Genomic DNA, 27,543 nt, shown 5'->3' with positions numbered 1-27,543 from the left:
ATTTTTTTTTTTATACAGATACAAAGCAAATTTAAGTTATATCATAGTATAATTGATGGTTTATCACATTTAATGGTTGCAACAACTGATATTTTATTGACTCCGCCAATAGTCAAAAATCTCATTGAGAATGCGGCCTCTTAGACTTATTTAAGAGCTGCAACCACATTTTCTTTCTAAAACTGACTCAGAAGTATAATGAAAGAGATGTTGGACAGGACTGATAAAAATAAAAAATGATATTCCATCTCATAATTGTGTTCTCTCTTTGGAAAAATGTGAATAAACACACACCATCATGAATGTCTCCATTCCTCTTCTCCTGCATGGCAATCTCAAAGCTGCTGTGCAAGATTTTGTTGAGCGTGTTGATCCAATCCTCCATCTCTGCTTCACTGTCTGCGGCCAGCAGGTAGGTGCTCTTATCCTGCATCTTCAGCTCAAACGCGAATCTCCGAACCTTGTTGTTCTGCAAAGACAACATAAGGAGATTAGAGAAGTACTGGGAAGATCAGAAAAGGAGGAAACACAGAGAGGCAAACTCTGAAGATAGGAATTATGTGAAAAACAGAAAATGTAGAACAAAGACCTTTTGTTATTTAAAAGTTGGTGGTTCCATGTGCTGATAGCTGATATCGATAAGCTGATTAAGTTTAGTATTTCACATTTAAAAATTAAATATCCACCTATGGACACGGCCGGGCAGAGGGAATATTTCATCCCACTCGCCAAAGTTAACATTGAGATACCGCCAACTCACCAGCAGCCAGTTGATGTTTAGTTTTATGATTTAAATCACGGCTTGCTTCACTTTAATTCTACCCTCACTTCGTTGTACTAAGCTGTTATGAGCCTGCAAACCTACGAATGCCTGGACGAGAAATGACATCTTAAGCTGCAAACGTTTTCAAATAAGTAAGTCAGTGGTTTGTTTTGGAAAGAGATGGAGGGTTAAACTGTGATTTAAATAAAAAGTCACAGAAAGCAAACGGACAAAGAGAGGTGAACTGCGACCTATAAACAACCTGAAGTGGTGAGGTCACCGTCCCATTTGGGCTCTGGTGTTACTGCGCTTGATTACGGCTCATTCAGAAACTTTATCTGCTGACTCAGGTGTCGTTTGTCCATAACACACCTGCTGCTGCTCCAGCTCTGCTGACTTCTGATGCATGTGCAGCATAATAAAAATACTTCAGCAGTAATTCTTTAGTAGAGGAGAGGGGGAGTCATCTCCTCATTTTCAGCAGTCAGTGAATTGTCGTGTTGTGGTTATCTCTGCTATTTGTCTGCAAAGCTGAAACAGCAGAGTGGGAGCGATTATCTGCAGCGAGCTGCGTAAACATGACAGGGGATGTTTAGGACAGAAATAAAACTGGAGTCTTGATAAACAGACTTAATCATTAGATACTGTAGGTAGGAGGACGGGATGCTACTTTCTAGATGAAGAGCACACAGGATGTGATCAACTCTACTCATGAATCTTAGTATGTGTACACTTTTAGTGAGTAGAGAGGAGAAAATTAAACCAACTTACATTTTTCAGCCCTTTTGATCCTTTCTAACTTACAGTCACTTCAGTAATATGTGACAATTCTATGCGCATTTAAGTGTGTGTTGGCATCTGAACAAAGCGCCGGAGCAGCTTGAGACTCAGTATGATGTCACTCAACGTGCCGTTTTCAGCTGCGGAGTTAACATCTGCAGCTCCACTCATGGACCATCTGCTGCTGAGTTTAAGTCACACAAGAAAGCAAAAAAAAAAACACACATATATGTGCAGTGTGGTTAAGTTTCATCACAGGATCAATGTGGTGATGTGACACACAGGCAACATGGGCTGGTAAAACCTCCAGGAAAAAAAAAAAATCTCTATTTCTCCAACTGGAAAAGAACTCAGAAAAGAAAAGAGTCCTGTCCAAACACTTTCTGTTTAATGATGCATCATCACTAAAAGCAGGTTCTTTCCATCAGACAGATGATAATGCACCCAAAGAGTCTTGGCCCACGTTCAGATGCTAGCATGTGGCATTGATTGCGAGGCTGATGTAAAGTGCACGGATGTGAGACCTCGAGCATTCACCTAGTTTCACCAGCTGAGAGTCAACAGTGACGCGTAACCTTGATGAGGGCAGAGCTCAGGTTTCGGGGAAATTAACCAAAGAGGGTCTCGCAGATACTTTTCAGCAGCCGTCACTCATTGTTGGCGCAATTGCACAATATTGACATTTTGCGTAGTTTTATCCTGCATGTTGGGAAATACATTTATAGAGACATGAACTGTGAAGAGGAAGCTGTTATTCTCAGTTTGTTCCTGGCATTTGAATTTCCTCGGGGGACCAGGGTACATCCTGTGTTAGCGCAGTGTCGGCAGGGATTTCCCATTTGGTAAATTAGGTGGGTCACCCAGGGTCACTCAAGTTTAACAATCACTGCCTTCGTGCCAGAGATGACAGGAAAGTCTAACAGCGTACCTGAACGACGCCCATGCAGGAGTCCAAGAAAATGGTTCCTTTGGGCTCTTTGGAGATCTTCTCATCTTTGTAGAAGTTTAAATTGTAGGAGCCGTCCCCGAGCTGAGTTAGGTGGAAATACCTTCTCTTGAATGACTGAAATAAGGAGAAGAAGGTAGCACGTCATCATTTATTATTTCAGTATAAGATCATCTGTCAATTATTTTCCTGGTTAATTGATCTTGTCTGATGACGTCTAAATGTTTCCAGAACCCAATTTAGGTTGATTTGACACAGATAAATATAATAATAATGAAAAATAATGTAATAGCTTTTCTATTGGTCAACTAATGGATAATCTGACTGTTCATGTCAGTGTCCAGTGTCTCACCCTCATGGTCACGCTGATGGCACTGTTCATGTTGCCTTTATACAACCAGCCATGTTTGCTTATCCCACCCTTCTGGGATCCTAGGGAGGCTGTATCCTGTAGAAGACAAAGATGCAAGACCAGAAAATATAAAACACACTCATATTGTACATATAAGGAAATAAAAACAGGTGACAATACTTTAAACTGGACACGATAAAGCGTTGCCTTAGTGCGCTGAACAACGTTTGATCGTGTGCCTTGAGACGACACAGAGCCCGACGCGGGAGGCAGGGCTGTCTCAGTCCAAACAAACATGGACAGGAACATTAAACAAACTACAACCAGGAACCTAAATAAATATCTTAATCTTCACAGCAGATCCGTGACACAACGACTGGTCATCTCACACTTCCAAGGTTGGTAAGAATGAGATCGAGCCTTTCACATATGACTATACCTCACAGATCAACCGAACCACCATGATCTGTAAAAATAAGCCTATGAGAAGAGTAACAACGACGAGATGGAGACTAACTCTGCAGCCCTGCCCTGGTTTTGATCGGCTGTGAATGCACTGAAGACCTGTCATTTACAGTTACACCTCCAAACTCTGAGAGAAAACAGGGAGCAACTGAGTTCCTGACAGTTTGACACAATGAGAATGAGTGAATCGAATCTCCAGCATCGCTTCTCTTTCTCATTTTTTTCCCCTTCTTTCCCAAGTCTAATAATGCAAAAGGGGACTTTAAAAGCTCTGGCAATATTTTCAGGGTGTCTTGTAGAGTGATCTAAAAAGCATCTGGCAAGGTTCAGTGCCTCTTTCTCCTCATTAGTGTCTAGACAACATTCACCAGTCCCCAAAGAGCCAGAGAAATCATTGAGTTTGTTCTCTGTGAACTCCCATTTAACTCAGAAAAATGTATCCAGGAGTGATAAAAAACAGCAAACCAAATATTTGTAGTACTAGACTATACACAGAGGATCAACTAAACACAAAAAACACACACACAGACACATAAAGACTAATTATTCTTGGGATTTTAGGGGAAAATTATATGAATAATTGTCTTTCATCTGCTCTGCACATGTAACAACTCTGCAGTGACTTGTGGAGAGATGGAGGACACAGAAAGGGGCGTGAGCTGAATGAAGGGTCATTTGGATCTTGTTAGTTGTGTTGAAGTTTTGTTCCTCCTGTCCTGCAAACAGGACAAAACCCTGACCCATAATGACCTGGCTTAAGTTTAGTCTGAAAACACAGTTCCCCCAGTCATGCAGTATTGTTTAGTAGAAGGGAATGTTGTTGTCTGGGAGGTGCAGGTTCACATATCATGTGGAGAGAGGGTGACGATCATCATGTATCTTATGAGGTAGAGCGACCTTATAATATGTCAGATAAAACTTATACCAGCCACAGCTTTGCATCATCATTAAAGGAGTGAGTGTGTCTGTCAGGTGACTAATGAGTCTCCTTGTGGACTCCAACAAAACCTTACAAAGACAATAAATACTAATTTAATTTCGTTAAGAACACACACCCACTCTGGCATATACAAACTAGCTGAGGAAGAAATGATCCAGAAGTTGCACAGAGTGCTTAAAATGCCTTGTTTGTCGAGACATGATGCACCAGTGAAGGTGTTTAAGTCTAATTAATTTGTGTCATTTATCTTTATCAAAAATAATGACCAGAACAAAACACATTTAGCTGCATTTAGGTATTTTTGGGCCACACTGATGTGTTCCTGAGTGAAAATGCGATCTAGAAACAGAATCTAACTATGGTTGGAGCTACCTAATTAATTTATGTTACTATTGCATTTCTTGGTATTTAAAAGGCTGCAAATAAATAAATAAAATCAGCAATCATACGTCACACTGTTCAAATCTTGAATGAAGAAACAGGACACAAACGTACCTCATCTTTGTCCACGTCCTCGTCCACTTCAAATACATGAACAGCCAGTTTATCCGGCCGGGACACCTTACTGTAAAAATACGATCAGTTCACAAGAACTAAAGCATATATACAGTTTAAATGAGAACAGAAATGAAAATATAACTTTAGAACAACTACAGATACTATAGACTACTGGGTTCTGGCACAATTATTGGTAGCATTATCATTAGTTAAGTTTCTTCCCTTTGCAAATCTTTCTAGCCTGTGTCATCTGAGGTGGTGTGGCTGAAAGCTTCATATTTTTCCTTATATTTATGTAAGTAACTTTGCATATTTACAGCTGTCTCGAGAGAGGCACAAAAGCACGACACTGAAGTGAAGTGCTGAAAAGCACTGAGCGTGAGTGCTAGAAAATGAAAATGTTTTTAACAGGCAATCCGTGTCAGTGGGTATTGTTTTAACTTCCTCAGATTCTGTAAAGGGACTGAATATTTGGCAGCAGTGATAATCAAGGTCACTGTCAACTCTTATTCTAGTATAACATTCAATCTGTAGATTCTTCGGGGAAGAGCCTGAAGGTGATGATGTAATCTTCGGACAGTGGAGGTGGTTTCCACTGTGGCTTCAATTGGGAAATATAAAGTGCACAGTAAAAAGGTAACAGTCCTATGTTGCAAGGAAATGAGAATGATTTGTCTTCAGTGTATCCTCATAATAATGTCACAACAATGTTAGTGTCAGTGGAAAAACTAAATGGTGACAGCTTGTCTAGGTGACCTGAAAACACCACTGTGTATGACTGTGTGTGTGTGTACTGCGTTTTAGTTTAAAATCTCTGGCATCCATGAATTACGTAGAGCAGCTGTTGTTACCCGCTCATCACACTGGTACTTTACCTCTGTGACTACAGTGTACAGTAGATGTGAGGGTTTTAACTACAGACTTACGTCGGAAGCTGTCGAAAGTCTCCAGAATAGTCCTCATACTTGTAGTTGACAACATGCCAGTCAGACTTGTAGGTCTTAAGGCACTGAGAAGACACAAAGGAAATTAATTACAAATCACTATCAAATTGTCTCTTAACACGGCACAATGCACGCTTAAGTAGTGGTTTTGAGTTGTCTACTAGTTTATGTGATGGGCCTACATTACCCACAATGCACACTGCTCAGTTAGAGATTCAGGTGTGTTGTCCTATTGTTCTGTTGTTAGTCTCTAATGAAGCCTCAAACTCAATAATTAAAAACCTTTGTGTGGTGGAATTATTAAGGAAAACGCAGTGTACAGTCTGTGTTCACACTCCAACTCTGTCTATCCATCCACCAACACAAACTGGGAGTGACTTTATCTTTATCTCCCTTTACTCAGAAAACGGACATCTGTTCATTGTTAGAGTCAGTGATAGGAGTGGATCGCTGGTATCTATTCTGCAGAAATATGTGCCGTTTACAAGAACTGCCCCTTCAGGGAGATGAAATGCAACCTGATCAGGAGAGTGATCGGAAACAGAGAAGCTCTTGCTGGTTTTATCTCCACAGTTGTCCTGGTGATGTCACACAACACTTGACCAGGAGTTTTAGTGTGTTTATAACCTCAGACAAAGGCTCCCTAAAGACTAAACTTTGACCTGGAAGGTGTACTGTTGGCAGCCGGTTGATTTCGGGCTTACGAAGACAGAAACAGCAGTGTGCCGGGGCCTAAAAAATAAACCACTGTGAAAATGGATTTCCCCTCTCATATCCTTAATTCACCATTTTATCAGCACCGACTGGAGATTTCATTTCCACTGCAATCATATAACTAAACAAACATGTACTTCATTTTATAAATCTATGGCTCATTTTTGCTTTTACTATCTTCCTTGATAGTAGGCATGTTCATGACTCAGCACAGACAGACAGCTCTATTAACCAGAGATGTTTGGAAAATAACCAGAAGTTCAATAAACTTGTGGGTGGTAGAAATTAATTGCACATTATCATTCCTGCACCATTGGGTATAAATAGATGTTGTTGAGGAAAGACAGTCCAGTTACCTCCTGTAATGAAACATAATGAGTCCATTTCTGCACAGTTTCAACAGATCAAATGTTTCCTGGTCTGTTGTGATGTGCTACATACATTACTGCTAATATTAGGTCACAAATTGGGCAATGACTCACATTAATGTCACTATTTTTCAGCATGTGGTTCTGCAAGTGACCTAACCTCTTGTACCAGACTTTCCACTTTCGGTAACCATTTTGTTCATGTTCTACTAACACACAAACTGTCTGTTACTGTACTCGAGTACTTGTGTCCTTTTGAGTGTTTTCACCCTGCAAAAGCTGTATCTCGCATAATAAAACAGATTTTACTGACTTTATTCAACATGCGATTCAGTTCTGTGGGTTTACTGCTGCTTTCACTTTTCCCTTAAATGCATGCATTCTTGTTAATGCTGGAGCATTTTATATACTGCCAGTCCAAAAAAAAAGGCACCACCTTGACTTAACTAGGCAAATAGGTAAGAGCCTCCCATTGGATAATTACTGAATGGATGATTATGTTTCAGCTGGCAACAAGTTATTTAACCCAAACTGATGCAGTGGGTAGCTTTTTAATTCTCAACGTCAAAAGACACATTCTGTGGTTGTGGAAAAGATGTTCATCTGTTTCAGAAGAGTCAAATGATTGACATGAATCAAGCCAAGAAAACATCTAAGTAGACTGATGAAACTACTAAAACTGGGTTAAGAACTGTCCAATGGAAGAAGATCATGTGGTCTGATCCAGATTTACCCTGTTTCAAAGTGATGGGGGAGAAGAGAGGCGGGTGAAGTGATGCACCCATCATGCCTAGTGCCTACTGTACAAGCCTGTGGGGGCAGTGCTATGATCTGGGGTTGCTGCACTTGGTCAGCTCTAGGTTCAGCAATGTTATGTGTCCAAAAATTGAGGTCAGCTGACTACCTGAATATACTAGATGAACAGGTTATTACATCAATTAAGTTTTCCTTCCATGATGGAAGACAATGCCAGGATTCATTAGGCTCAAATTGTCAAAGAGTGGTTCAGGGAGCACGACATATCATTTTCACACATGGATTGGCCACCAGAGTCCAGACCTTAACCCCACTGAGAATCTTTGGGATGTACTTTGTGCAGCGGTCCGACCCATCATCAATACAAGATCTTGGCGAAAAATTAATTCAGCTCTGGACGTGAATAAATGTTGTGACATTGCAGAAGCTTATTGAAACGATGCCACGGTAAATGCGTGGCGTAATAAAAAATAAAGGTGGTCCAACGAAATATTAGAGTGTGTGACTTTGTTTTGGACAGGCAGTGTATATCTTCTCTTTAAAAGTTGGGGTTGAATTCAAGAAGGTGTTTAAGAGAACATGGTTTCAGGGCATGTAACTAAATGTACCTCTTGGACGAACAGACTCTGGGCCTCCCTCTCTGCATTTTCAGGCACTGTGGAGTAGAGTGTCCTCCCTTGTCGCCTCAAAGTTGAAATCTGTAAAACAGTGTAAGAGTTTATAAAACAAGACAAACAGGCCATGGAAAATACAATAAACAGACCACAAAATGCAATCAACATAGTAAAACTGAAATTGAAGACAACATTTCTCAAGACTTGTCCCTGTGGTCTTAGCTGGACTCAGTTCTTCTGACTGTTATTTTCTTTCTGGTGAGTGGACTGGTGTCTTTCTGAGAGTTCAAAGGGGAAGTATATGAGGGAGGCAGGATGCTTCAGCTGCACAGACACACCCTGAATCTGGCTGTCTGCCACTGCTGTACCGACATGCTCTGAGTAATCAGCATCTCGGCGGCTCCGATGCTGCGTTTAAGTCTTCCAGTGAAACCCAAGTCATGTTGTGAAATATGCAATTTAACTCCTACAATAACGGCAACTTTTCATATCATTTTCAACATTTATTCACAAATCTTTCCTGAGGATTTTTCTTGATACATCACTTTCAGAGTTGTTTGATTGACTATATGTCATTTAATAGAAGATTTTATATATTACTACAGTAAACAGAACTGTGATATATCAAAAATCTCACAACATGACTCTTGTGACTGAGATGCGGTGGTGGTCTCTAAAATAAAATTTAGCGTCAGAAAACTACAGAAATGTTTCAAAACTGAAATAAAATTTTGGGACACCAGTGGTTCAGGTTATGTTTTTTTTGTAGCACCAAAGATACAGTAGCTGCATTTTAACTTGCTCTGAGAGAAATACTGACGTAGCAACAACATCACCATCAGGTCCTGCAGGATTAATTTGGACTGTAAAATGAAGTGCATTTGACCAAACATAATCCCTGCGAGCAAGAGCGAAATCTACATAAAACCATTAAGTGACAGCATCAACTGACTGAGCGAAAAGGAAACAAGAGAACTGCAGGTTTGTTCAAGTCAAGAGTTCGTCAGCTGTGAGTGTGAACCGCATCTTCTACGACTGTCTCATGAAAAGTGCTCTGAGAAGAAATTAGTTTCACATCATAAACTATTTCCAGCAGTGTTTTTGTATAACAAGGGAAATAGTGGTCAGTTCAACTATTGACAACTACTACTACAAGTTATTCTTGAAGAATCTCTTCTTTCAACTTCTCAACGGTGACTATTTCCTGGTTTTTCAGACTAAACCACTGTAAACTAACCATGTTTCCATTCTGGACTGAGGCCATTGGTTTTTGAAAAAAAGTACAAGTGTACTTTACAGACCAATTAATGAACTGATCAATCAAGAAGATTAATCAATAATAAAATAATGATTAGTTGCAGCCTTGTGGTACACAACATTTAACAAATCAGTTTAAGAAAGTGAAAAAGTCTTCTTCCGTGTTTCTTTGAGTGATATTTAATGACCGTGCACTGATTGTGTCAATTACGACAAATTCCGCATGAGCGTGAATTTGCAAACCCTTCCTCTTTGGTAGCCAGGTTTCCTGCAGGACAGATGGTAATCTTTACAATCCAAGCAGGAGAAATAAACAGGCTTGGAGGTAAAAGGGAGCCAGGAAGTGGGCAACAGGAAATGTTTAATTGTGCTACGAGTCACCAGGGAGCACCATAGGATTCTCTGGTGAATAAGCCCAAAATTAGCAGAGAGATGACTGCACTCAGCAGATCCCCCATGCTGTATTTGCTTAATCATCATCCGTCATCAAAACCTACTGTATGTATGTAAAAGAGAAAGTGTTGCGCCAGCCTACATTAAACAAACAAACTTATTTTATGTAAGTCCCACAAACACAGCTCTGTTGCTGCAAACCCACGGCTAAAAGTAATCCCCAATAAATACTGTATTTACTGTTGGTGGAGAAATGTTTGATAAAAACTATAAAGCCCCATTTTCATAAAAAAAAAAAAAAACAAGACCAAGAATTAACTGCCTTACCAGCAAACCAGCAAAAATCCAAATACTGCTAATATGTGCTCAGTGACATGCATATTTGAGTAAGTCAGTATTATTCATCCTCTGGGGACCATTAATGAAAATTTCATGGCTATCTATTTATCTATCTATCTATCTATCTACTTGCTGCTGAAAGCCCAACAGCTAGCATAGAAAATACAAATTCAACTATATTTTGTTATTATTGTTTTAAAGATTTAGATCTTAAGCAGGAACTAGAAACATATTGGTAGATCCATTGGTTTTGATGCTTGCATGGTATAGTTTCACAGTACAAATATATTAATAGCACCACTTATCCTTTAAAGTCATCTTATACAGCATGTGGTGTCATTGAAAACCTTTTGGAGACGCTGGTTTATTATTCATATGACCTGGATGGCTCTATCTATAGTAAACCTTAAACTGTGAGAACAGAGAATGATTTTTCCAGAAACCGTGCACACAGAGGCCTGCACAGAACTGCCTTGTGCCAACAGCTTCCAGATCAAATCCAGATGATATAAACAGTGGCTCACAAAAGCCCAATACCAACACATGACTTCTGATGTGCCCGTTGGGGCTAAGATAACATAGAGACCTGATAGTGGTTCCTATTGTTAAGGAACAGCCAAAAACAGAAATAACACAGACAGGAGTGTTTTTGTCTGAGACGAGTTTTGGACAAGTCAGCAAACCATTGAGTATATATTAAAGTTCATACTGGAGGAACCTCCTGTCACTAAAAACACCTGAGATTTAAAGTTCTGTGACACACAAGATTATTAAAACTCTTCTTGAATGCGAGTGTGGGAAGGCTGAAACAGATGTTAGTTTCAATCACTGAGCTCCTGGTGTTCTTTCTGTCTCAGTCAGAATCACCTGTCATCCCCTGACAACATACTGTTTGTGTGTTCATAGCAGCAGGCTGGAGGAGCGCGATACAAGAGAAGACAAGTCAGGGCTTACCCGCTGTCACTGAGCACCCAGCTGCCAGGTCTTTCTAACTGTAGCAACACTTGACTCTACCCAGAGTCAAACTCAAAGTCAGAAACACTCCCTTTGATTATTTTTCTTTATTCTCTTCCACATTGCCTTCTTCATTCTTCTTTATGGAAATGTGTACAGTTATTGGGATATACATTTTCTGTAAACACAAAAATCCCCAGGCTACGGCCAGGTTTAGTTATCTGCGACAGATAACTAAGGTTTTAGTTATTTAGACTCAAACAATAATTACTTTTACTGAAAATGTTTCTGTCTGTTGCAATCTGAGAAAACCAAGAGAATGACTTGAAAAGTCTACCTAAGCAAACTAACATAAACAAAATAACATTATATTAGCTATGAGGAATGTGGACTTGTTACAGGTGTTGCCATTTGGTACCCAACACAAGCGTTTTCTCAGAAGTATGATTTGTGCCCAAACGCTACAAAGATTCTAGTGATGAAGCAAAATTGTTCCATTCTTTAGGGAAAGTCATTATTTGAATTTCTTTGAAGCTTTCAATGCTCAAGGCTTTGCAAAAAGAGAAGAAAGACTGAACAAAGAAAAGAAAGAGAAGCTCTAACAACAAAGGTCCAGACTGCTGCATAACATTTCCACTGAACTGTGAGAGTCCTGGGGTCAAAGTGCATCTCACTGCTGTTGGTGCGAACAAATCTTTCAAAGAAGTCTCATTTCCTGAAGTACGAGCACTGGGCCAGATTTCCATTTTGGATTTTCCAGCCTCAATATGGAAAGTGTGAGGGAGCACGTATCCTGTACAACGTGGCTGGAGATAACACTTGCACTGTCACAACATAGGAGACGGAACGAGCCAATTATACGGACGGCCCTCACCTCTCTCTCTCTCTCTCTCTCTCTCTCTCTCTCTCTCTCTCTCTCTCTCTTGCTTTAGTGTGCAATGATGTAAACAAAAGAAAAGTCTCTGTGAACGACCCCACCCTGTACTCACAACAGTGGCCGTGCCTGGTCCAGAGGAAAAGAATGCAAAAGTCCAACAAATCCAACAAAGAGTGCGGGTATGTGGTAGAGTATATAAATAATGATGTTTGACAGATAACAATAAATGTTGACCTTCGATGTTTATGGAGCACATTCTCCAAAAAAACATTAAATGGCTTACTCTATAGTCGAAGTGCGTCATTTCTCGAAGGTCAACATGCCTCACGTTTCTGGCTTTCCCGTATAAATCCCAGACGCACTCTGGTTCTGTCTGTTATGTAATTTCCTAATCTACGCAGTGTAACTATCTTTACATCACTTCCACTGATAAAATTCTCACTCCACACCAATAGGAATGCAGCCAAAAGATCCAGTATTTACTCCAGAGGGCCTTTTGCATTACTTTTTCAAAAAAGGGATGTGAAGCATTCAGATAATAAGATGTGAAACTCACCTCAAAGTCCTCCAGGGGGAACTGCAGCATGTCTCGAAGGACATCACTGAGGATCTGTGTCTTCCTCTGCACCAGCACATTTTCATAGTCCAGCGGCTCGATCACCTTGGGTTTCACCTGGAAAACAGATAAAGCACTAAGTTACTATGTGCACACTATTGAAGACTATTATGCACATTGAAAATCAATACAATGTTCAATAAGAGCAAAAATTATGTCTTAGTGCAGCATTCAATAAACTAAACTCTCAAAAAAACTTGTAAGAACACTAGAAGAATATATACGCACACGTACAGAACTCTGACTGAGCTGCTGTCATAATTGTGATATCAAGGCACAGAAACAAGGTGATAGGTCTAACAGCCTCTATTTTAGAAGTGGGAAGGTCTTGATGACCTTATTCATCCTTGAGATCCAACATACAGTACATGACTGGTCCGTCTGTCAAGGAAACAAAGAAACAATCGCACTCCTCTACAGGAGGCACAATACAATTGTCATCCATGGTATCACACAAACCTCCATTGTCTCTCGAGAGCATGTGTGTTTTCAAAGAGTGATTATGAATGTTTTGTTCATCATGTCATAGTGTCTGCAGAATGTTAAAATACTGAGCCCCGAGACTCCAGTGGCCAAGGCTAAGGAGAGCTTGTAAGATACAAAGTTACAGTGGTCACTAGATGGAAAGTAAACTGTCAACACTTGCAGCTGAGGGGATGGGAGGATGTAATTGCGAGGGAGATAGCAAACACAAAAATGAACAGTGACACATTACCAGAGCGACAGCGTGTGTTGCCCCCACATCTGGGACTGATAATACTAGCATGATCTCAGAGGAAGAGCTGGTTGACCTGAGTAAATACATGTTGCCAGCAACCTTTGTTAATAACAGCAGCAGCTCACACTAAGGACAAAGAGGACAGGACCTTGTATTAGTTTCAAAGACAAGGAGTGGATAGCAGAGGGGAGATGGTGCCACCGTGTCTGCCAGAGGAAGGAGGTTGTGACATTGCCACTCAAACATTTATTCACAGCTTTATCTGGACACGGGGTACATGTAATAACTACATGCAGCGACACTATGCAGAAGCTGCCGTAAGAGTTAAAATGCAGAGAGATGAATGCAGGGAAGGACAGGTTAATCAGGAAGCGATTAAAGGCAACTCTATACACAACCAGACAGCCTGCGCCAGAACCTTAAGAATATCAGGTTCACACAGCAGTATCATTATTAAGCAGAGTATATGAAAACAAAAACCATGACACAAACCAGGGGAACTACATACTTAGAAAAACTTAGGCTGCTGATGTTCCCCACCTGTTTAATTTAGTGAGCAAACAGACAGTCATCCCTAGCAGGAGCATAAAAAAGAAACGTATGAAGCCATCTCCTCCACATCCTCTCCACAGTGATCCAGCAGCTGTTAAGATGCCGCTCCCACTCACCCCATCACTGCACCCTCTCACAGCTTAAAACAATGGTGCTGTGTAGTGCCTCTCCACTAACCGACACATCCCATCTTCTGCTACTAACTGTTTAAACTAATCTGCTGACAGAAAAGTCTCGTACAACTACATCACAGTGCAGGGAAGTGATCGCCATCGTCATCACGTGAGTCAAATAAAATATTTTACAAGCCAGAGTTTCTAAGAAGAAACTATGTGCCGTTTGTCCCCAGGGAGTTAAGTGTTGGTAAAGTTCAATGTTCCTCCATGTCGGTGCCAACGCAGCACTTTTTATTTCAATACGGGTTGATATTATGTACAGCCAAATAGATGACACCTGCTTCACGACTTTATGACTGTAGTTAACCTTTACAGCACTGCACACAGTTAGATGCACTTGTAGATCTGAGCAGCTTTAAATTAAGTGTTTTAACAAAAAAACAAAAACACATGTATAAAAATGACTTTTTCTTTTTTTTTTTAATGACTTACCACCTGTGCCACTGGGTCTACCTCAGCTTCAGCTGCCGCCAAGCTCTTGTACTGTTGCGGACTCTCAATCACCAGCTCCTTCTTTGGAGCTTTACTCGCCCTTCCTTGCATTGTAAACAGCTGTGGTAAAATATCTCCGAGATAGATCCCAAAGAAAAGTGGACAGTCAGCATATCCAACAGAAACAAATCCTTGTGCTGGATAAACTTAGAGAAGTTGCACTCACAGACTTGCGCTCCCTCTCGCCCTCCCTTCTCAGACTGCTCTGACTAAGAGCAGTGGACTTACACCCAGGCTGATGGGATGGCCACTCCTACACTCAGCTGTGCTGCCTGGGGGAGTTAAACACCCTCTCTCACACACAAACACAGTAAAGCTATCTGACCCCACATTATCCACCTGCGCAGTGACACAGGGTTGACAAAGGCAAACAAAAGATACACATTCCTCAAGTATTACAGTCTGGCCAGAGACTGTCCACACCTTGTGTGGGACAGCTGAAATAAGAGTTGGTTTAAATATTAAGAGGAACAAGTTGGGCAAGAGTGGGATAACAATGGGTCACTTTAATCACACGCATGCACTAATTCTCAAAGAAACCAGTCGAGCGTCTGCAGAATACCTTTAGTGACTACACTTTCAGTCTTTTTCCATGTAAACCATGTTTCCACCCATGTTACAGATAAGCTGCCGCACTGAGCTCATCAGATTGTGGCAAACCTCGGCCCACTTTAAACACTCTGCAGAGCAATCCATCAAATTAGTCACAATCTGTGACGATCATTAGTCATTGAAGAACTTTACAGTGGACTGTGTGACTGTAACCGTTAGTAATCTCACAGTTGAGGTTACGAACCAGCGTCTGTCTCACTGCTTGTTGATGCAACTGCTTGAGGGCATTTCAGAGTGACACAGCCCCAGACAAACCCACCTAGGATTCCTCTGGTGGGCCACAGCAGGGGAGGATGTTGTCTTTTCACGCCTGCCTCTGAGTTTAAGGTGAGGGGGAGGGCAGCTGCTCTGCTCCTGTCTCATGCCCCTGTGGGCCCCACACAGGAAGTGGTAATCAATACCATATTAAAAACTATAGTCAGTAAACTATTAATAAAAAAAAATCTCGAACTGCACCTAATACTACTAGTGTGCCTCCATCTACAGATCATCTCACATCCTTTAAAATTACAATCACAATCCACAATATGAACTGCAATCAGTTATGTATATGCATATATACATGCATATTATGTCATGTCATTATTTCCCATGTGAAGTTTACAAACTGGAGCAGGACGACATCAATTTACACAACCTCATGATGTGAACAAGATTCCCTTCTCAATCAGCCATGTGGCAGTGCTGCTGCAAAAATAGTGATATAAAGACGAATGTTTGTCATTAAACAGAAAGCTTAGATCAAATGATGTGGAAAAAGGATGAGTGGAAGTACAGCACATTCACATTCACACAGCATTCCTTCATTATTCTTTCTATTTTTTATACAGTAGGAGCTAGTATCTTCATCTACAGTACAACTGGTCTGGAATATTATTTGTTTTTTCACAGAACAGATGATATAACACAATTATCTAGACATTCAACCTCACACACAAACTAGTGGAGAGCGCATGTTGGACTACATGAGTGCAAGAGGCTAGTGAACCACAATACTAATAAAGTTATATGAAATCTTACTTAATAAGCAGATGCTGTATCACCACAAAGGGTTGAGGCAGATGGCCGCCCATCCTGAGCCTGCTAATGCTAGTTAAAGGGAGGCTTGCTTAAGGTAGATTTGTTGGGTTGTCTATATAACTCTCCGTACTTGTACATGTTTACTGTATGTAATTCTGTTAGGTGCTTTGAGATGCTCGCTGTTGGGAATTGGTTCTTTATAAATACACTGAATTGAATTCAACTAAACTAAGAACTAGAAACATGAACATGAATGAAATATGAATCAGGATTAGATTTTTTTTCTACAAACTATAATTCGCTGGATGTTTTTTTTTTTGTTGTTGTTATTTTTGCCAGAATTCCACTTTGGATAGTCACTACAGAAGCAGTGCACTCCCCCGCTGCTCTAACCACACTCTTGTCCTGGCCTGTTTTATCGGACATATTTGTAAAACCTACACTTGTTTACTTTATCACACTCCCTGATTCTTCACACTGATTTACTGACGCACTGCTTAATCCATGGAGTTATTTTGCACTGTGCTAAACTGATTCTGCAGGAATAACACTAGCACACAGGTTGTATCCATAACTTTCACTATTTAGACTTTTCTGACTTATATTTGCAAAGACGTTAATGCCACAACACAAGTAGTTTGATCTGTAAGTGTGTTCAGAGGCTTCAGAGAGACCTCCTCTCTACACTGGGCCACTTCATTCCCAAATGCACAGTGCTCACATTTGTTGTCTTGCCACTTCAATTAAACTCAGACCTTGCGAGATTATGCAGACTGCTCCATGGATACTATAACAAATGTATTTCTTTGGGGCAAGCTGGCACTTGGGTCTAAGCAGGAAGACCCACTGAGTCCTTTTTAATAGCAGAACAAACACTTGAGCTGAGTAGCAAAACTTTTCAGTTGCCAGAAGCTGACCAGCAGGATGTTTTGGGATATGTTATATGAGTTTATGGGCTTTAATATGCTCTCCACTCACTGCAAATGAAGTGGGGAGCATACGGTATATGCGCAAAATGACTTCTGATTGTTTAACTATGCACAACAATTTTGTGTCCATGATTCTGAGAGGAATACACAGAAATAGAAAAACAACTTATTCTGACAATTAGGCTGAATTTCCATGTCAGACTGCAGACGCGGGCAGTGATTCAGAGGTCTGGAACCGGGATTAAACCATAGAGGCAAAGTCATTTTTTGAAATGTAATTCATTAAAAGGTTTTACTGTTGTCCTCTGGAGTCATCTAGGAATTTAGCTGGCTTTAGTTTTGCGTCACTCACTGACTCATTTTTTTTTTATTGTAGTACTGAGAGGAGACACGAACAATGGAATTAATTTAAAATTTATGTCACACCATCTTCCACAAGAATCAACTAGTTGATTTATACATTACTACATATGACATAAATAAAATGTAATTACAAAGTTGTGTGGTCAAATTCATTGTATACAACACAAAGCTCATTTGACATCCCCACCCCTGGTGATTTCAGCCATGATGCAAGGGTGACTGAAGTAACTATGGAGAGACATTTGTCCAAACTGTTTGAGCATACTGCTAAATCAAATGTAGTGAGCACATGACAGCAGGTTTTTGACTGTTGTTGTGGTCGATGTGTTATTTTAAATTGTTTATCTCTTCTATCACTTATGTAGAAAGAAAACTGAGGGAATGTGTCGTGAACTGTTTAATTTTCTGTCAAGAAAAACATAATTATTAAAACAAAACTTGCCAAAGTGTGAAAGACAATACCCTCTACCTCTCTATCGAGTGGCCCGCACAAGACTACGACTTGTCAGTGATATAACGAGAGCTTGATGCAATAACTGGCCTTCCAAGCGAGAGCCAGCAAAGCAAAACAGGGTGTAACCTGGAATGTAACAAAAACATGGCCCACCCCTCACTGCCCTGCCACAATAGCAGCAGCACCGGGACCTGTTTTGAGTCCTTTCCCAAGAGAGTTTGGAGAATAAGATTTTAACACAGACATAACATCACTATAGTAGCATGCCGAACACGCTGCCATCAAAACTAACAGGATGTCAATCATGTGTCAACATGACGTCAGCGCGAATCAAAGACTGTTGCCTCATATAGCAGAGCAAATAAACAAAAAAAGGAATGCAGTCAAAATGAGATATTGAATTTTGACGTATTAATGTAATTCACACTTATATCTAGGACAGACTAAGAAAGGTTTAAGAAAGGTTTACTGATCAGTGCAAGACTGAAACATAACTAACAGTATTAAACATGAATGATGTCTCCATCAAATCTGTGGGAAAAATCAAACCACTGCTGCAGAATGTATTTTAAGTACACAAGCCTGAGTGCTGCAGATAATGGTCCCATGTACATTATCAGTCAGCAAGTGAGCAGCACACACGCACGCACGCACGCACGCACACGCACACACACAGTAGTAGTGTCTGAAACTACTGCAGGATGACTGAAATGTCTCAAAAACAGGAAGGAAATACAAAACAAAACAAATAAAACAAGCCTATAGCTGCATATGAAAGCTGAGAGAAGGGAAACTTTAACCTGCAGGTCCCACCTAGAGAAAAGTCATCCATGTTTATTAATAAATGGGAATTTCACAAAAATATGAAAATAGACACACACAAAAGAATCACAAGAATTAAGCAATAACACTTTTTTTTTAATCATTGAGGAAAATACAGCAATAATGAAAGCTACCAGATCTTATAAATAAATAAATAAAAGGATTTAATGTGTAAATCATTAGTGGTTGATGACATGCAGGCCTGGTTTCATCCACTCCTCAGCACAAGAAAGTTGGAAACCTCGAATAATTGGGTCATTAGGCACGGTTGGTTGAAAGCAAAGTATCACAGGTTAAAAGCATTACTCCCCAAAACAATATTGGGATGAAAGGCGCTTTTATCTTGGAAAGCAGTTGACGTCACTTTCTCATTCTTTCCTTCCAACAACATTCCTCTGACAAAACGAGCACAACTTCTGTTACAGCATTAATCATTTCATAGAAAGCTGAACCTTTGTGAAAGCGAAGACTGACAATAAATTAACACTGAAAAGTTTCCTTCAACATATTATCAAGAACACAAAGTTTACATGGAAAAAGACTGAAAGTGTAGTCACTAATTCTATAGCATCATATAAAGTCAGATCAGTGACTCTCATGTTTATAGGCAGATTGATGCGATGCAAGTTTCCACGAGGAAGGAAAAGGGCAAGCTGTTGTAATCAGTGATTATAAAAACAGAGCAGTAAAAATAGGCTGTTTAATTACTTACTCCATGCCTGAAGAGCACAGATCAGCCTCCCACAGACAGCTTTGCCTGCGATTGTGTGTGTGCAAGTGAGCGTTTGCATGGCCTTTAGTACCACTCTCAGTATGAAATTCCCAAATATGAAAGGCTGCTACAATCAGAATGAGTCAAAAGGGCAGAAATAATGGTTTGCAGCTTTTTATAACCATGTCTAATGGATTTAACATAAAACTGTTAAAAAATAAAAAACTAAGAGTAGAAAACGTCATACTTTTCCTTCAATCATTACAAAATCATTATATTATTTGGATATTTTTGTTTTGAGCCTTCCAGCAACTTCCAGCCATTAGGGTCAGTAAGTAAGGAAAGCTTTTTAAAAGCAGTGTTACAATATGCTTTACTAAGAGTTAGTACGGTATGTCTGTGGATGTATTAGGGAGGACTGGATACCGGATTACAACATCTTTCCCAATTCAGTCATAAAAATAACAAGTATTACTGGAACTTAAGAAAAACCTTAAAGCTTTATATTTGCTTCTACACCACATTTGTCCTTAGATCAACCGTATGACTCATTAACATATTGTATAAAGTATGTCATTATTATTATTATCCTTATTTTCTAGGTATAATTTCCACTCAACTGATAACCTTTTACTGCCTTTTGCCAGTTTCACTACACTCCGACAAAAAAGTGTCAAGAAAACCTGATCTGCTGCACACATTTCAATGATTTGCAAGACTGCTAAATGCTGACAGAGGATTAATTGACTCCAGCTGGATGTTAAGATCATCTCTGAGCCATGAGAAGCAACCATACCCTTGACCTAATTCCCTGCTCTCAGCCAGGGCCACTGTCACTCAGCTCTCTGCTGCGAATCTGATGAACCAGCGACAGAAAGGAGACATCACGCGCACACACACACACACACACACACACACACACACACACACACACACACACACACACACACACACACACACACACACACACACACACACACACACACACACACACACACAGAGCAGTGAGGGAACACAAACAAGAAGGGCAAGACAAGCTGGTACAGAGCAGCAGAAGCCCTGCCAAGCCCGCCGGTTCACAGATGAGGAGCAGTGATTGATTTCCAGCAGACACAGAGCTCGCTGTCTCACCCTTCACCCTCATCACTGCCCTCAGAGGCTTTAACCCGTGGAGACTTAGTGAGAAGTAACAACCAGCCCTGCTACTGCCCTACATTTTAATATGAATGAGGAAACATCTTCACAAGGCTAGAATAAGGATTTGTTGCAGTTGCTTTATGAATAAATCTGTGAAATATTAAATATTAGCAATTAAACTCCACCAGCTGTTGTAGTTTTGGGTCAATATTAAAGTGTTTATGTAAAAAAGGTTCCAGTCAGCAAACCTGCACATACATATTCAAATATTACCACCAAATGAATAATGTATCCTTCACGGTCCCGCATTTGACTTTCCTACAGTAGTAATAGTACAATAGTAAACATATTATGTCAGCACACACACCTTAAGTACTCTCGGCGTTGGCAACACACGCGACTCTCTCCGACTCAGCGCTCGCTCAGCCTCAGATGGCCCAGCAGGCTCAGCTGCTCCCTTACAGATGTAGCCACTACAGTTCCTCTCTAGGACAGTACGCAGCCCGTCAAACACAACTGTGCTGGTGGTGCACCCCATTCCTCCAGGTCCAAACAGGCATCAGTCAGGAGAGCCTGCCCGTGACCCAGGTTCCTCGAATGTCCCCTGCCCCTCCGCGATCCATGATGTTAGTACACCATGCAAATCCACAGCTTCTGACCCAGGAGTGTGGTATCTAGTCTAAAGCCAAGGAGGACTGCTGAGGTGAATTTAAGAGTGAATTTATGCAGACACAGAAGAGGAGTCTCACTGCAATTCCAAGCTGCCCCAGTCTGTGCTTGTAGGAATACCTCAGTCAGCAGACGAGATACAGTTAGTGAGTGAGTGAGTGAGTGAGTGAGGTAGAGCAGACGACGAAGGATGGGGGGGATGAAGGATGCTGTGCGAGCTCTGCTACGGCTTTAACCAATGCCGAGCTTTGGTGCAACGCACGCTTGTACAGTATCTGTCTCGCTCACTCTGGTACTTGCTGCTCTGAGCTACTACGTGTGTTTCTAAAGTCGTTCCAATCATCCTTTTTTTACATTTGCACATTTCCATTCTGTGGCTTAGACATGAAATAAATGAACCACTCTAATCAAATAATACTCCTTTTGGGAGCCAGATGAATGATTGTGGAATAAATGGGTTACACTAAATGCAGTCTTATATCCAGAGGGAGTCTGATTCCATGGTCAGGCAAACAGCAATATGGCTGAATGCTTATTTAGTTCAGTAGAGAAACGAGGGCCAATGGCAGAGCAAGTGGATAAAACACACTACACGGATAAAATGAAATGTCAAATTCTGATGGGAAACCCAGTGATGACCTGATTTAAGCCTCAAAGAAATGTGTTTACAAAACATTCCAAGGACATGGGAGGATTTAAACCTTTTGGACCAAGACATCTAATAGGGAGTTTTTTTTTTTCCTATAAAAGATTAGCTGCTGCTTGATCACACACAGGCTGCTCTGCCAAGTACACAGATATACTGGGAGGTGGTGGGGGGAGACGACAAAATTTGATCAAGCGTTTTGAAATGCCAGGGAGTGATTCACTCGCCAACATGGCCTTTGATTAAAATGTCTCAGGACTCTTATCAGGAACACAAAAGATAAAAGTAGGGAAGTGTTGTAAAATCAAAAATCTTAAATGAGAACTGGAAATTTGTTTTCCTGTCTCTACAGTTTGCACAGCTGCTTCCACATTTCACAAAGGCAGTCGCTTTTAGTTTAGCATCGTCTTTATTAGAAAACTCAGCATCTAAATTCACCTGTAAGACATCACTGTGACACTTAAGGCAGAAATTACACACGTAGACACGCGCTATGCAAATGCTGTGGCTGCTTAGGCTCCACATGCTGATAATGAGGGAAAAGGGGAACAGTGTTCATTCTGGTTTATTTATCTCTGTTCTGTTCCCATTCTGCAGCTTTGAGTCACACACTTAACGATCCCTGGGTGGAAATTGTCAAGAATCCTACTTGTCACAGTGGCGTGCACACGCTTCAGCTACTGAAACACAGTTTGCCCTCAGTCCCTGGCAGCAGCTGCGCTTCCTTGTATAGCATTTAATCCTAAAACAAAACTATAACGGCATCTATCTGGAAATTCACCTTTCTTTAAATCACATTAAAGGTACTGACACACATGCACAGAGATACAGAGATACAGACAAACGCAGACAAAAGTGCTCTCATATATCATGATGGTGCACTAAGCCGCACTGTAAGTGCTCACACAAACTCCAAGCTGCTGTTGTGTTAATATTTCAGTAGTGCCTGACACACTGAACTACATTTGGGTGCACGATGAGATGAGCTGCAGAGGGAAGCTGCTGAACCCTTAGATGAGAGGATTCAGTGAGACAACAGCGAGAATCTGAAAAGACTTTCATTATGCCCATTGATCTGTTAGGAAACACATCTCTTCCATTCATCTCGTTGCTCACACCTCTGATCCCCCATCACTGCTAAGAGGGAGTTTTAGGCTTTAAATAAATATATAATAAAAAGAAGCAATGCGGTATAAAAATAGCAAAACTACAGAGTCACACAAATCCCAGCTTTTAGGCTACGAAGGTGGACAGCGTGGATTTTCTGTAACTTGAGTTCTTACTATTTTGTATTTTTTACATAGTCTGAATAATTTGGACATTAAAAATCTAATTAAATGAAATACACTTTTTTTGCTTAGCCAAATAACACAAATTTGCCAAAGGGGCTATACAGTCTATACAACTTATACCATTTTAGTCCTTAGGCCCTCAAAAGAACAAGGAAAAACTCCCTTTATTGGTAAAGAAATTGGAGAAATCATGAGGAGCAACAGAGAAACTTCTCTTTGACAATGGACAAATGTGCAATAAATGCTGTGTGTATAGAACAGAGCAACAGAGTGTGCTTACACAATGAGAACATTACAGATAGATGCTCATATAAAGGCTATGATCAAGGAAGTCATCAACAGAAAATGATCTGCAGAGCTGACTGCCTTTTCACAAAAAATGCCTCCACTCATTGCTACAGCGGTGTCAGCTGTGCCTTTTGGTGCAGGTTTCTAAAATAGAAAGACCTAAATACCATGAACTAGAAATGTGCAGAAGTCTGACCAAAAACAAATACGTATTTGACCTCTTAAAAAATATGCATTAACAGCAACTGTCAATCATGGCTGCCAGTTAATACAACAATGAGTGAACATAAGACGCAGTGATTCAGGACTTTAAGCAGACGCTGTCTTAGTGCTCGTGTTCATCTTTTGCCCCGAGGATACAAAGTCTTGGTGCCATGCAAAGACATGTCTGCAACAATATAATGTGGCTGCATTAAGGTTTCAATATGGGATTTCCTAGCAATTAAAAAATAAAGGTGGTAGCACTAAGATGCATCATAAACCGTGTTATTGTTCTTGTATTTTGACATTTAGACAGTGAAGATCAGGATTCTGGAATCGAAACTAAGCCATTGCTATAAATGGTCTACACTTAACTACTAAACCATAATAATACCAACAGTTGAGTGTTACCTTCAAGGGCCTAACCTCAAGCTTATATACAGACCATTTGTTCGAACAACAAGTCAGTGTACTGGATTTTGAAACAGATATGCAGCATGTTCTTACGGGTGATAAATTATTAAGGTTCGACAGGGGATTGCTGAGTCAGTAGGTGTAGCAGTGTTTCTTTTTGCTGCCCTTTTGTCAAGCAGTGCTGTCTGCAACCTCCTCACAACAAATAGAAAAAAAAGCTTTAACATTAGAAATACATTTCCATTTGACTGTGACACACACTGCCTCTACATAATCTTTGCAATATTATATATAGAGTCTGTGCACACTCCAGTGCCCTTGACGTCTTGTACTGTGCATGTCTGTTGTTGACAAATGGTACTGTACCCTCCAGCACTATGGAGCGTGTGGATAGACTGTGTCAACTATATTAAGTCTGGAGTTAGAGCTCTGGGCAAGTCTACATTGAGAGTGGTAGGGGGTTTGAAGTGCTGAAGCACAACATGTGGATGTTCAAGTGTGGAAGTGGAAGCTTACTGAGTCCATGTGGTACAGCTCTGCTCCAATCTGCGGCAGCTGCAGGGGAGATAAGAGCCAGCCCGAAACACTGCCGGGTGTGTGGAGCTGCATGGATTACTGCTGCTGTTGTTACACAGCACACTCTACTATCTGCACTAGGTTATACCTCCTGACACAGTATTAAGTATGACTCCCTCCAGCAAGTAATAAATAAATGATCATATTGCTGTTTATACCTTCAAATTAAATGTCATAGGTTTCTTAAATGTATATATATATAGTGCAGTCCACAATTTACTTCATATATCTTATTTCACTGGTGTCATGAATAAGATACCATAGCCGCAACATCGGCTGCACATGGACACCATCACTGTCTTGCAGTATTCCTCACAACACCACTTGTACTAATACGGCTGTTTCAAGCTGTGAGCAGCAAGTGGTGGGTGGAGCTGAATTACAAACATCAAAGCCAGCACATGTGGACAGAGGAAAGTCAACTCAAGTTTCACACTAAGAAGTTGTCGGTCCTGCACACAGCAAAGCCAGAAATGTCCCCGTATGGCTCAGACATGTAGAGAGGAGTTCAGGAAGAGCTGGAATCTCATCTGAGGAGCCTCCTGAGGATGAAGGTCAAGTTCGCAGCTGGCTATGTTTCCATGCCCAGTGTCTGCTGCAGGGAAAAGTGCGTGTGCTTTGTGTTTGTCCAGAGAGAGAGAGGCCACAATGTGGCGGACCACAGTGACATCACACACATATCCAACAGTAGAGGGCAGATAAAATAGACTGGCTTCCAGCTGGGACTCTCCGGGGACTCCAAAAAGGAAGCGGCTGTTTCCTGCTGATGTGTGTGTGTGTGTGTGTGTGTGTGTGTGTGTGTGTGTGTGTGTAAACTCTGTCATAACAAAGCTGCCACTCACTGCCCACTGTCCCTCAAACACAAATCAAAACTCATGTACAGTGGTGAGGTTTGTGGATATTTCTTGGAGCAATGCTGACCTCCTCCAAGGTTCAACAAATGTTGAAAGTTGCTGTTAAAGTAACATTTAATGAGTGAATTTAAAGTAAATGAGTTTCTCAACAGCTTTTCTTTGAAAGGTTTAATGTGTGTGAGCTACAAAGGTAGGCCTGGAATTTCGATAAGCCACAGCCTTAGAGTTTATATCACAGCCCCAAAATGCTGGACACTCAAGAGTGGACTCCAATCATTGTTTGAAAAGTCTATTGTATGGCACAGATTCCACTTTGGTCTCTCTTTGACCTGGAGCTGACACCCAGGTTATCTTGTCCATCTTAAAATGATACAAAACACATACAGCAGGACCACATCCTCTTCCTCTGACTTGGTATTTTGGGATGGTTTATTTATCCCCAAAGAAGAAAATTACCCATTTTCCTGAGGGGTACCACATCCTTTACTTTGTAGTGGTGCAGAGTAAGTATACATTGCAGGACACAGGCAAAAATTAAGTATGTACACAAGCAGGCACACACACATACACACACACACACACACACACACACAAACGCTGTATGTGTATGCAGCTCTGTTGGGTCTGCAGAGGGTGAGGTTGCTTCAGTGCGTTCAGTTTACCCCTAGATGCTACTAATCAAGCAGTGTCTGCTGCAGCACCAGCAGCGATGGTCTAAAGCAGCGTCAAAGCCTTAGGGCCTGCAGTCACCATTTTAACCCTGCCGAACTGTGTTGTGGCTCCACTTAAAAAAAAGTACAAGGCAGTCCTATTAAAAGTACAAACAGATTGCTTATCATCATAAAAACTGATATCACTACATATTTAAAAGCTACATCTGGTAAATAAATGCAGATGCCTCAGAATACATTAACTTGATTTCTTATGCATTTTAAGCTGAAAGCAGAAACTACCTGTTGAAATGCTGTCACCCACATATGCGGCCACACATAAAACACACATGGCAGTGAAAATCTTTCCCCTAGATGTAAATATGGACAGAACGCATCAGTGTATGAATGCTAATACTTCCACCTAGAGGTACAGGGTGACACTACACACAAAAAATGTTTACACGGTCCATTCAAAACATTCAAAATGACATAATATTCAACAATAAAGCACTGAATGATTATGGGTTATTTATGCACCATGACAAATCGCATCAAAGACATTTGAAGATACCTAAAGAGATATTTCTAACTTCAGTGATTATACCAATCCTGGTTGATACTATACTTCATAGAAACAGCAGGCAGTACTTTCCTCGTTCCTCAGACTGGCTGGTTTAACGTCATTTCCAGCAGCTCATTGTGAAAACAATCATCCCACACTGAAGCTGTTGCACAGGAAGAGGAGGTGACTGCATGCAAACTGGACGGTAAAGGAAAAAGACTTACAGAAGAAAGACACCACTAGAAGTAATTTCACAGTCCTAAAAATGCATTCAAATCACAATCGTGAGGCAGAACTGCCAAAAGGGAGTGACGTGTAACACATTACACCAAACCAACTTAACCAGACATCATGTTTCGACAACTTATCATAGCCGTCAGCACTTCCTGTGGTGACTGGAATTTGGTTTTAAACAATCTTCATCATGTCAGTAGCCAGTGTTCAGGTGTGAAGGAGATTTTAGAAGTGTTGTCATCATGATCAGGCTCTGACATGTAGCGAGGAAACTGAGCTGAGAGATCCTGAAACAAGTCCACACTGGCCCAACACGAGGCCACATCAGGGCAAGACAGACACTCTGTTAGTGCAGCACTACTTGTTGCTGTGTCTGTGTGGTAGTAAAAAATTCAGTGTGAGGGGAAACCATGCATATCTTACTTAAACAGAGGTAGGAAGAGAAAGATCACACATCAAGACTCTAGACACATGAAAATTTTTGTTTTTCCCTGGCAAGCTGGAGGCGGAGCACAAAATATCACAATGTTATTTTCTCTAACAATATAAAAATAAGCAGAGCGAAAAGTAATATCAGTCTTTTAATATAAC

At 40.7% G+C, this 27,543-nt stretch overlaps 1 protein-coding gene across 5 annotated transcripts in view; it reads right to left on the bottom strand.

Annotated features, from left to right (window-relative positions):
• The window catches only part of zmp:0000001200 (dedicator of cytokinesis protein 9), a 61,251-nt gene that overhangs the window by 22,246 nt on the left and 11,462 nt on the right, over positions 1-27,543 (bottom strand). For 3 of the 5 annotated variants that reach the window (XM_026375723.1, XM_026375720.1, XM_026375722.1), the window contains exons 2-8: positions 12,517-12,633; positions 8,135-8,224; positions 5,671-5,753; positions 4,742-4,811; positions 2,842-2,937; positions 2,472-2,606; positions 295-469 (exon numbers count right to left, since the gene is read on the bottom strand). In XM_026375723.1, coding sequence (XP_026231508.1) covers positions 295-469; positions 2,472-2,606; positions 2,842-2,937; positions 4,742-4,811; positions 5,671-5,753; positions 8,135-8,224; positions 12,517-12,633 — 766 coding nt within the window. Of the gene's footprint in view, positions 1-294; positions 470-2,471; positions 2,607-2,841; positions 2,938-4,741; positions 4,812-5,670; positions 5,754-8,134; positions 8,225-12,516; positions 12,634-14,454; positions 14,701-27,543 lie in introns of those variants that run through there. The other 2 variants (XM_026375721.1, XM_026375724.1) reach the window with 1 other exon arrangement.

This window comes from Anabas testudineus, chromosome 21 (genome assembly GCF_900324465.2).
Source record: "Anabas testudineus chromosome 21, fAnaTes1.2, whole genome shotgun sequence".
Taxonomy (NCBI): domain Eukaryota; kingdom Metazoa; phylum Chordata; class Actinopteri; order Anabantiformes; family Anabantidae; genus Anabas; species Anabas testudineus.
The sequence above is the reverse complement of the archived record's forward strand: the minus strand, read 5'-3'. Positions and strand labels throughout refer to the sequence as shown.